General features: G+C 41.7%; 1 protein-coding gene across 2 annotated transcripts in view; it reads left to right on the forward strand.

Annotated features, from left to right (window-relative positions):
* Positions 1 to 865: 865 nt before the first annotated feature.
* The window catches only part of plekhg4b (pleckstrin homology domain containing, family G (with RhoGef domain) member 4B), a 212,263-nt gene continuing 200,743 nt past the window's right edge, over positions 866 to 12,385 (forward strand). For both annotated transcript variants that reach the window (XM_078415786.1, XM_078415793.1), the window contains exon 1: positions 866 to 1,184. In XM_078415786.1, the coding sequence (XP_078271912.1) occupies positions 1,128 to 1,184 (57 nt within the window). In that variant the 5' untranslated portion in view covers positions 866 to 1,127. The remainder of the gene's footprint in view (positions 1,185 to 12,385) is intronic.

Consider the following 12,385-nt stretch of genomic DNA (forward strand, 5'->3'; position numbering starts at 1 on the left):
CTGATAACTCCAGTGCTTTTCTGTTTGGCTTTCACCACTTTGTGAACAAGTTCATTTAGAACTCTGCTGACATCACCCAAGGTCACACCAAGCCCGATCTACCCTATGCCAGGGTGCCCTCTGACCTACTACACTGAATCCCGTTTAAAGGTCGCCTCAATGATAACATTCTCATGCTTGGCTTCAGGTCAATCCGTGGCCTCTCTCTCCCTCCCTGTGACAGCAGACTCTGCTCTTCCACTTCTGGCCTCTGGCACATCTTTCACTTCCATCCCTCCACATTGGTGTCTGTACTTTCAGCTCTGGCTTTAAGCTGTGGAATTTCCTCCCTGAACTTGTCCAACTCTTAACAAGCTTCTTAAACACCTCTCTCTCTCTCTCTCTCTCTCTCTCTCTCTCTCTCTCTCTCTCTCTCTCTCTCTCTCTCTCTCTCTCTCTCTCTCTCTCTCTCTCTCTCTCTCTCTCTCTCTCTCTCTCTCTCTCTCTCTCTCTCTCTCTCTCTCTCTCTCTCTCTCTCTCTCGTTTGATCACTTGACCCATTGTCTACTCGTTACGTTTGATGCCAGATTTTGTAAAATAAAATCCTGAAAAGAGACTTGCGAGGTTTTGATTTTACTACCTTAAAGGCTGATCTACATGCAAGTTACTGAATGTCTCCTTGTTTATTTTAAATACTGAGTAACGTGGAATGCAGCCAAGTTTCCCTGCAAGCATCTCCACTTGTCTGGCTACGTAGACTACGATTCCTATTGTGTGACAAGGAGGAGACTTGTTTCCTGCTGGGCAAGGTTACATTGAGTGCTTAACATTTTTGAGAATAAGGGGAGGAAGTTACATCAATATGCATAATGAGAGAGCCCAGGAGTGCTGGGGTTGGTTTAACAAACTCCCAGTCTCATAGTTTCATCTCAGCACAGTTCAACAGCAGCCCTGGAGGATTAGTTGTTGTTCTCTTCAAAGTGGGGAGTGTTTATGTTCTGGTGTGTGGGAAAACTTTGTTTTTTTTAAAGAGAGGGACGCCAGGGAAATGACAGGGGATTTTCTGCAAATGGAACTGAGAAGGACACTGGCGAAGAGCATGCTGTGGATTTTATGTTGTTTGGCATTAGGTGCTGAACCTGTTTAACATGACTCACAGATCGACAGCGTCAAAGACTAGAAGTGATAACCATTTGAGCATAAAGGTAGGTGAAATAATAGTACAAGACAAAAGGCAAGCAAAAGCAAACCTGAAAGTAAAACTGCAAGAGTCTGCTATTCTTATTGGCAATCTCAACTGCAGGAGATAAAGTGAGTAAAGTTTGTTAATTTTGCAAAGTATTTATTGCCCTCTGACAATGCCCAGTGTTGCTATTGATAATGTGGTGGCAGCCTTTAGTAAAAGTAAGAAAATTAAAAATTACATTCTTGTGATCAATATTGTTGACCTCAGAAATTCTCTGCCTCTTTTAAGTATTGTTTGGTCCACACTTGTACTGGCTCACAGTGTACAAACTGCACACCCATCACAGTCCTGTCAGTAGATTGACTGGCCAGTTGTACAACTTGCTGATCGAATGAAAACTTGTTTCAAGATGTTGGTTTATTTCAAAGTTTTCAAAAAAAAAATTTTTTTGAAAGAGAAACGTTTTAAAGACTGTTGTTTTTCGGTTTTGATGATTTGTTTCTGTTACTTTGGAATGAAATGCAGCCAGAGCTGTAGTAATTTGTGAATGTCTGGAGTAATTGGACGGTGTGAAGCGAGGGAACGGCTGTGTTTGCATTTGGCAGTGAGATGGCTTTCCCCAGTGAATTGTGTGTGACCAGGGAGCTGCACTGCAAGGCTTCCCGGAGCACTCAAGCCCAACTCCTCCGCACAAATTAACTTAAAGTAAAACAGACCAACGTTCACATATCAGCCAGAGTACGGCACTAATTATGTTTTGCGCAGAAACTAACATAAATAAAGTGGGAGTTATGTCAAAGGCAGAAATATGTTGTCTGGCAGATTTGTCTTTTCTCCAGATAGTTAACCTGCTCCATGCATCCTGTAAACTATGATCTGTGCACTCACTCTGATGCTGGCTGGAGTTTAATGCTGGTTCCAGAGCTTTAGCATCAACAGCTGACACCCCCCCCCCCCCTGCTGTTATTGTAACAAGCACGTAATTGTATAGTAATATTTTAAAGTAGTAGAATGCTTTATTGTACTTCACGTGCGAATTATCAAACTGAAGCTGGTACTGACCGAGCCACATAATAAGCCATAAAGGCAAAAGCGAAATCTACCTGGTAGATTTTAAGAAACTCCTTTAGAGTGAAAAGAGATCCATAGCACTTTATAGGGGGGGTTCCAAGGGACAAGAGAGTTTTATTGTCGTAGGTCTCAGATAGAACAATGAAATTCTTACTTGCAGCAGCACAACAAAATATGTAAACATAGTACACTGTAAACAATTATAATAAACAAGAAAACATGCACACACACGCGCGCGCACACACGCGTACACATAAAAAAACAATCAAATCTATACACTAAAAACTCTTGTTTGTTTGTTCCTGAACTACAGCCAAATCGGTACACGATAGCGCAACAATTTTAGGCCCACCTTACTCACCGTCACCCCTTTGGTGCTAATGGAAGAAGTTTCATTGAAATCGGTGTTATATTTTTTAAGTTATTCACATTTTTAAAGTTTAAAACTATCTCCGATGGAGGGAGGGAGGTGGAGGGAGTGGAGGGAGTGGGGGGAGGGGAAGGGGGAAGGGGGGAAGGGGGGAGGGAAGGGGGAGAGGGAGGAGGGGAGGGGAGGTGGGGGAGGAGAGGCTGCTGCAATAATGCAGGAGAGATTTGGGCCCAACGGGTCCACTTGGTCTAGTATGGTACTAGGGATCTACGTAGTTGAAGGTAAATCTGCTAATTCTGGGCGAAGGAGGTCCAAATGTACAGTAGAGACAGTTTTTGAAGCATTGGAAGGGGGCCATAGGAGTTTACAGAGACAGGCGGGACAAGGCTATGCCAGGATTTGAACATGAAGGTGAGAGTTTTAAGATCACACATTTACTGGCTTGGGATTCAAAAGAGATAAGTGACCATGTGTTGGATGGGTAAAGGTGGATTTTACAAGGAGACAGATCTATGGAAAAACCCAGTTGATAGAAGATAGAAGGTGGTACCTTGGCCATGAGTGGTACATAGAACACAGAACAGTAAAGCACAGGAACCACTGGCCTCACAATGTCTGTGCCAACATGAACCAGATTCGACTAATCTCTGCCTGCAAGTGCTCCATCTCCCTCCATTCTCTGATATCCATGTACTTATCTAAAAGCCTCTTGTATGCTATGGAAAAGTCACGTTTTCAGGTTATGGCAACTATTTCATCGCTCTGGTAGAATAGCTTTTCATATATGTTCCAGTCCACCACAGAACTAAAATAGTCAACACTAGACTATTGTCTATTGTCTATTGTCTATGACCTATTGTCCAGTGTCTATTGTCTATTGTCTATGATCTATTGTCTATTGTCCATTGTCTATTATCTATTGTCTATGTCTATTGTCTATTATCTATTGTCTATTGTCTATTGTCTACTGTCTACTGTCTACTGTCTATAATCTATTGTCCATTGTCCATTGTCTATTGTCTATGTCTATTATCTATTGTCTATTGTCTATTGTCTATGATCTATTGTCTATTGTCTATTGTCTATGATCTATTGTCTATTGTCTATTGACTTGTACATCTAGACTTGAACATCCACATAGATGTTACACATGAATTGGAGGGGGGGGGGGGTTATTTGATTTGTTACATATATACTGCATAAGGTCAAATCTTATCAGTTCATAAATTATAAGAGAAGAATTAGGCTTTCGGCCCATTAAGTCTACTCCGCCATTCAATCGTGGCTGATCTATCTTTCCCTCTCAACCCCATTACCCGACACCTCAAGTGATTACAGAGAATGCTCATTATGATGAACTTGTAATGGCAAATGACAAATGGCAAAACTGTCCATTCCCAGGACTGTTGCAAATGTATCCTTAGAGATTATTTTTTCTTCCTGCAGCCTGTGATGTACAATGTACATGGGCACAGGAAGAACTTTTGTTCACTAGTCTCCTATAGGCCCAATAGGGAATGCACAGATTTGACACATAGGAAGGGAAGTGGGGGCATTCATCAAGTTTTATTAAATGCTGGGACATAAGAAAGCTGTTTGGATCCATTGAACCTCGTGTTCAGTGATTGCCGCCTATTGCACAGATATGATATGAACCTTTCCGGCTGTTGATAGATGTACAGACAAATGCATGTACTAGGAGATAAGCTTCATGTCCTCGGGCCATTCCTTCCTTCCTAGCAAAGGCATAGTATTGCACAGGTATTATACAGGAACGAGGGGAGCAATTTTGTCCCTCTACTCCATTACCTAGGAACTTAGTTCCTCAGGTTTGAAACAATATAAAGGGGAGATTGGTCAACTCCCTTAATCCAGATGCAGAGATCTCTGTAATCTCAATTAAACTATGAATTAATCTGTACCTCATCGCTATTTCATGTTTTATAATAAATTAGATTGTTGATACAATAAGTTAATAATAATAATAATAATATATTCCTTTATTCGTCCCACACCGGGGAAATTTACAGCGTTACAGCAGCAAAGTGGAGAGCAAGAGATCATCTATCTATCTATCTATCTATCTATCTATCTATCTATCTATCTATCTATCTATCTATCTATCTATCTATCTATCTATCTATCTATCTATCTATCTATCTATCTATCTATCTATCTATCTATCTATATAATACTAAAACTCAGATCTTGTGTATATTTTTTTTTGTGGTTTGGCCTGATATATTCGTAACAGCGATTGCAGCAAAACGGCGGACCATAGCGCAACGGTTTTCGCACCGCCTCAATCGCCAATCTCGCGCTCGCTCGGCCGTGTAATTTTCATTTAATTTGGTCGCGTGTTTTTTAAGTTACAGAGGTTTTAAAGCGCTGCCCCCCCCTTTTTCAGGGGGGCGCTGCGGTGCAGATTTAGTTTTCAGCTTGTGGCTTGTGACGGCTACATTGTTTCGAAAAGTTTCCAGAAAAGGATTTAGTTTTCAGCTTGTGACGGCTACATTGTTTCGAAAAGTTTCCAGAAAAGCACTGATTGTTTTGTTATTGCAAGTCAAGTCAAGTCAAGTCAAGTCAATTATGTGTATAGCACATTTAAAAACAACCCATGTTGACCAAAGTGCTGCACATCTGATTAGGAAAAAAAAAAAAAGAAGGTTATAGTGGTCACTTGACATACACAGATCAGGAGGACGGGCCCAACGGGCACACTTGGAGAGTAAGAGTGGGGCTGGGGGAGGAGAGAATGGGGGGTGTGGGGACGGGCCCAACGGGCCCGCTTTGAACGGGCACACTTGTTCTAGTTCATTATAAATATAAGATACATAAATTGTCATCAGTTTTCTGTGTGTTATTGTTGACTCGTTTGCTGGGAGCAGTGCTGGTTGTGCAGTCTCACAGCAGCGGGAAGGAAGGACCTCCTATATCTCTCCTTCACGCACTTGGGGTGAAGGAGTCTGTCACTGAAGGAGCTACTCAGTGCAGTGACAGTGTCCTGCATAGGGTGGGAGTCGTTGTCCAGCAGCGATGTTAGCTTTGCCATCATCCTCCTCTCTCTCCCACCACCTGCACTGATTCGAGGGGGCAACCCAGGCCAGAGCTGGCCTTCCTGACCAGCTTGTCGAGTCTCTTCCCTTCTGCCGCTGAGATGCTGCTGCTCCAGCAGACCACTCCATAGAAAATGGCCAATGCAACCACGGTGTTGTAGAAGGTCCAGTGTTGTAGAGTGCCGCCTGCACTCCAAAGGACCTGTCTCCTTAGCAGATAAAGTCTGCTCTGGCCCTTTCTGTATAGTGCATCGGTGTTCTGACCTAGACAGTAATGAAGGTTACGCCTTTTCATTTAGTTTACATTTTTTAATGGTTTTATTTTGGGATTTCTCTTTAGAGATTTCGGTTTAGGTCGGCACAGTGGTGCAACGGTAGCATTGCTGATTTACAGCGCTTGCAGCGCCAGAGACCCGGGTTCGATCCCGACTACAGGTGCTGTCTGTGTGGAGTTTGTATGTTCTCACCATGGCGGCGTGGGTTTTCTCCAAGATCTTCGGTTTCCTCCGTCACTCCAAAGACATACAGGTTTGTAGGTTAATTGGCTTGGTATAAGTGTAAATTGTCGCTAGTGTAGGATATTAATGTGTGGGGATCGCTGGTTGTTGTGCACTGGGTGGGCCGAAGGGCCTGTTTACGCGTTGTATCTCTAAAGAAAGGTCTCAACCCGAAACGTCACCTATTCCTTTTCTCCAGAGATGTTGCCTGACCCCCTGAGTTACTCCAGCTTTTTGTGTATATTTTCAGTTTAAAACAGCGCCTGCAGTTCCTTCCTGCACCAGCTATCTGTTTGTGCATGTTTAAGTATTTTTAGTTACAGTTAAATGTTTGCTTCTGGCGACTGGAAGCTGCTAGGATAAGATCCGTGGAGACGAGATACATGGAACTGTGGATGCTGGTTTACAAGAAAAGACACAAAGTGCTGGAGAAACTCAATGGGTTCGGCAGCATCTGTGGAGAACATGGATAGATGACTCTTTGTGCTGTCACCCTTCTTCATACTTTCCCTACAATCAGAAAGAACACAAATGCTGGAGTAACTCAGCGGCACAGGCAGCATCTCTGGAGAGAAGGAATGCGTGCCGTTTCGGGTAGAGACCCTTCTTCAGACTACAATTCCCTACAATCAGTCTGACCTGAAACGTCACCTATCCATGTGCTCCAGAGATGCTGCTTGACCCATTGAGTTACTTCAGTCTGACCCGAAACATCACCCATTCCTTCTCTCCAGAGATGCTGCCTGACCCGTTGTGTTATTCCAGCACTGCGTGTGCTTTTCTGTATTGGACAGGTGTGTGAGATCTGAGGGAGCAAAATGCTATGTGTTATTCTTGATGCAGGTCTTGGCTCATTTAGTTCAGGTTGTTGTCATGTGTGGCAGAATGGCAAACGCAGGACAAATTATAAACTTTTCCCCAGCAAGAATTATCTGTTTACATAGACACAATGACCTTCGGTGTATGGCTAAGAGTTAGTAATCAATGTTTGTACATGGCAAAATATTCACCCACTGACTTCCATGTCCTCTTTCTCAGATGTGTTTTACACATCGTGTTTACTGTGTTGAACCCAATATGTTTGGATAAGGTTCAATTGGTGCCACAAACTGTAGCAGGCTCGATTTGATGTAAATGATCTCTTTGAAGTTTGTCTTCCCCGCTGACCAAATTTTCAACACAGGAATGCTGCAGCATTGTTCTGCATTCTTTGGCTGAACCATACTGAAGTTTCTCTCAATTTGCTGTTTGGGAAGGTGTTTTAAATGTAGCACTCGTTCAATTTGCATTCAGATTTGCGGTGTCTGTGGGTTCCTTTGTGTTGCTGCTCCCACAAGCAAATAGACAGATGCAAAGCTAGAAACTAAACAGCCTTATTGAAGGCAATAACTCTCCACTGAATATGAATGGCAGAACATAACAATGTATCACAGTCAGTTCACACAAATGAGTTCTGAAAGGCACCCTACACATACATAAACAACAGCATCAATTTAAAAGCTTTCAACTCAATGTTGTCACTGGGATCTAAGTGAACAGTGGATGGGAGGGAAATAGTTCCTTTGAAAATGACTTAATTAAGAGCAATATATAAAATACATTAAAAAAAAAATTGTAATTGTAATCTGGATATCCTCATTAAGGGGAAGGATATTACCAGTTTACCAGGTAGTCAGTTAATATACATTGGACTTGGACCCAACCATCTAACCAGGTAGCAGGTTTTAAGACTGATAAGTAATAACGTTTGATTTATCTGTGTGTGAGATTAAAAGGAAATTGTTTATGAAAGAGATGTGCGTTTTTTTCATATCTCTTGTGGAAAAGTTTGGGAATAGCATCATTGCTTCTGACTTAAGGCAAAGGAAGAAAAAAAAAATCACAGATTCCAGTGGATGTGCAAAGGGTCACGTTCAGAAGACGTTGTGGCTTAATTGTTCAACATCCTGTGGCAATGGATTTGTTCATGCCACCTGCTCTCTTGCATCCAGAACGCTGAAATTATCTTTACAGCATTTATTTCCTATTTATTTATCTTTTTATTTATTTATCTACTCGTTCATTTATCTAGTTATTTATCCATTTTTAATTTTTTTTATTTATCTATTTATCTATTTATCTATCTATCTATTTATTTATCTATTTATTTATTTACTTATTTATCTATTTATCTGTCTATTTATTTTATTATTTATTTTTTTATTTATCTGTTTATTTATTAATTAATTTATTCGTTTATTTATTCATCTGTTTATTTATCTTTACAGCATTTATTTCCTATTTATTTATCTTTTTATTTATTTATCTACTCATTCATTTATCTAGTTATTTATCCATTTATCTATCTATCTATCTATCTATCTATCTATCTATCTATCTATCTATCTATCTATCTATCTATCTATCTATCTATCTATCTATCTATCTACTCATTTATCTATTTATTTATTTATCCATTTATTTATCTATTTACATATCTATGTGTTTATTTATCTGTCTATTTATTTATTTATTTATTTACTTGCCTGTGTTTATCTGTTTGTTTATCCATCCATTTATTTATCTATTTATCTATATATCTATATATTTATTTATTTATTTATTTATTTATCTGTTTATTTATTTATTAATTTTATAAAAACATGTCAAATTCTTAAGGGATTGGACAGGCTAGATGCAGGAAAAATGTCCCCAATGTTGGGGGAGTCCAGAACCGGGGGTCACATTTTAAGAATAAGGGGTAGGCCATTTAGGACTGAGATGAGGAAAAAGTTTTTCACCCGAGAGTTGTGAATCTGTGGAATTCTCTGCCACAGAAGGCAGTGGAGGCCGATTCACTGGATGTTTTCAAGAGAGTTAGATATATCTCTGAGGGCTAATGGAATCGAGGGATATGGGGAGCAAGCAGGAACGGGGTACTAATTTTGGATGATCAGCCATGATCATATTGTATAGAGGTGCTGGCTCGAAGGGCCGAAAGGCCTACTCCTGCACCTATTTTTTATGTTTCTATATTTCTGTGTTCCTATGTTTCTCTGAATGCAATATGTTAAAGCAGCTTTATAGTATGAAAACTCTTTTTATTGTATCTCAGTACATGTGACAATAATAATAAACAAAACTAAATTAAACATTGTCTCAATCACTGAAAGGAATGAAGCAGGGCTACAAATCTTCTGGTTATTGCCTGAAAAAATGGTTCAAGTGGTTCTGGAACACTTAGTGATGATCGACACAAGGAGCAAAGAGTAACTCAACAGGGCAGGTGGCATCTCTGGAGAGAAGGAATGGGTGACGTTTCAGGTCGAGACGCTTCCTCAGACTCTGGTTTAAATCTTTGGTTTAAACCGGCATCTGCAGTTCCTTCCTACTCACTTAGTGAAGACTTTGAATGGCATTTATCTACCTGAGAGGTTGGCCTTTACTGGAGCACCTGGAAGCCTAATCCCAAAATAGAAGGCGTTTGGTATGCTTGCCTTTATAAATCAGAGCATCGAATATAGAAGTTGGGATGTAATGTTAAAATTGTACAGGGCATTGGTGAGACCGAATCTGGAGTATGGTGTGCAGTTCTGGTTGCCAAATTATAGGAAGGATGTCGACAAAATGGAGAGGGTACAGAGGAGATTTACTAGAATGTTGCCTGGGTTTCAGCACTTAAGCTACAGAGAGAGGTTGAACAGGTTGGGTCTTTATTCTTTGGAGCGTAGAAGGTTGAGGGGGGACTTGATAGAGGTTTTTAAAATTTTGAGAGGGACGGACAGAGTTGACGTGGGTAGGCTTTTCCCTTTGAGAGTGGGGAAGATTCCAACAAGGGGACATAACTTCAGAATTAAGGGACAAAAGTTTAGGGGTAACATGAGGGGTAACTTCTTTACTCAGAGGGTGGTGGCTGTATGGAATGAGCTTCCGGTGGAAGTGGTGGAGGCAGGCTCGATTTTATTATTTAAGAGTAAATTGGATAGGTATATGGATAAGAGGGGATTGGAGGGTTATGGTCTGAGTGCAGGTAGATGAGACTAGGTCAGAGAAAGTGGTCGGCGTGGACTGGTAGGGCCGAACGGGCCTGTTTCCGTGCTGTAATTGTTATATGGTTATATGGTTATAGTTGGGAATCTGTATGAGTAAAGGAATAGACTTATACGCGTTAAAGCAAGTGATGAAACAGGGGGATATAGGAGCTTGACAAGTACATAGTCCCATGAAAGTGGCATCACAGGTTGATAGGGTGGTGAAGAAAGCTTTCGTCACACTGTCCTTCACCAGTCAGGGAATTTTGTGTAGAAGATGGGACATCATGTTACTGTTGTACAAGATGTTGGTGAGGCCGTACTAGTGTTCAGTTTAGGTCACCCTGCAATAGGAAAGGTGTCATTAAGCTAGAAAGAGTGCTGAGAAGATTTATGAGGATGTTACCAGGGCTTGAATTCCTGAGCTATTGGGAGAGGTTGGGCAGCAACGACTTTATTCCTTGGAGTGCAGGAAGCCGAGGAATGACCGTATAGAAGTGTAAAATTCATGAGGGGAATAAATAAGGTGAATGCCCTTTCCAGGGAAATAAGGAACCAGAGGCATCACAGAATGCTGGAGTAACTCAGCAGGTCAGGCAGCATCTAGGAGAGAAGGAATGGGTGACGTATTGGGTTGAGACCCTTCTTCAGACGGATGTCAGGGGGGCGGGACAAAGAAAGGATATAGGTGGAGACAGGAAGACAGTGTGAGAACTAGGAATGGGGAGGGGGTGAAGAGAGGGGCAGAGGAACTATCTAAAGTTAGAGAAGTCAATGTTCATACCACTGGGCTGTAAGCTGCCCAGGCAAAATATGAGGTGCTGTTCCTCCAATTTCCAGTGGGCCTCACTATGACACTGGAGGAGGCCCATGACAGAAAGGTCAGACCGGGAGTGGGAGGGGGAGCCTGCGTTTGGTCTCGCCGATGTAGAGAAGTTGATGTCTGGAACAGCGGATACAATAGATGAGGTTGGAGGAGGTGCAGGTGAACCTCTGTCTCACCTGGAAAGACTGTTTGGGTCCTTGGATAGAGTCAAGGGGGGCTGGGGGCTAAAGGGACAGGTGTTGCATCTCCTGCGGTTTCAGGGGAAACCATCCCCTGCCCAGGCACTTTCCTTGGGCCTGTACTTGCTGGAATTTAGAAGAATGAGGGGGGGATCATTGAATTGTACAGAATAGTGAAAGTCTTGGATAGAGAGGATGTGGAGAGGATGTTTCCACGAGTGGGAGAGTCTATGACTGGGGGTCGTAGACTCAGAATTAAAGGACGTTCTTTTAGGAAGGCGATGAGGAGAAATTTATTTAGTCAGAGGGTGTGAATCTGTGGAATTCTTTGCCACTGAAGGCTGCAGAGGCCAAGTCAGTGGATATTTGTAAGGCTGAACTAGATAGATTTTTGATTGGGACAAGTGTCAGAAGTTATGGGGAGAAGGCAGGAGAATGGGATTAGGAGGGAGAGATAGATCAGCCATGATTGATTGGCAGAGTAGACTTGATGGGCTAATTCTACACCTATCACTTACGGCCTTACGACCTTAAGTGGAATCTGCTGAAGGGATCACCGGTGGAATATTCCCCAAGAATATTTGGTTGTGCCATGGTTTACTTCAGAAAAAAAAAAAAAAAATGTACTAATTGTGATTCGGAATGCAAACTGGCAGTCTGTTCCCAGATCAACCGAATAATCTTAATCATCCCTTCCTTCATTACCTTTATGATTGCACCAAGTACAGAAGGTGTGGTCTTTATTGCATTATTGTTGAATCTAGACCAGACTGAGTTCATGATTAAAACTCAGATGATGCAGGGTGAGGCTAAGAAGCACTTTTCACAACAGGTCATCAAAACACTGAACTCTCCTTTCATCCCTGGCTTCCCACAAGTTCTGAGGACGCACTTTGTCATTTCCGGGGAATGTATCCACCTTAAAGTACGTTAAAACCGCCAATACCTCTTCTTCGGTAATTCATATATAGTCCAAGGTATCATGACTTATATGTCCCAATTTTTAAAAGTTCTCTTTGCACCAGCTGTTCCATGAAATGGACTGGAGGATTGGGGTGTGGGTTACAGAATATCGGGTAGTGAGAAAGAAATGGCGTCACATCTAGTGAACAGAGTCTCGGGTTTGGGGAGCAGCAGTGGCTGGAAGGTATGTCAGACGAGTTGAACCGGTACTTTGGATCTGTCTTCACTAAGGAAGATACAAACAATCT

Source organism: Rhinoraja longicauda, chromosome 2 (genome assembly GCF_053455715.1).
Source record: "Rhinoraja longicauda isolate Sanriku21f chromosome 2, sRhiLon1.1, whole genome shotgun sequence".
NCBI lineage: Eukaryota > Metazoa > Chordata > Chondrichthyes > Rajiformes > Arhynchobatidae > Rhinoraja > Rhinoraja longicauda.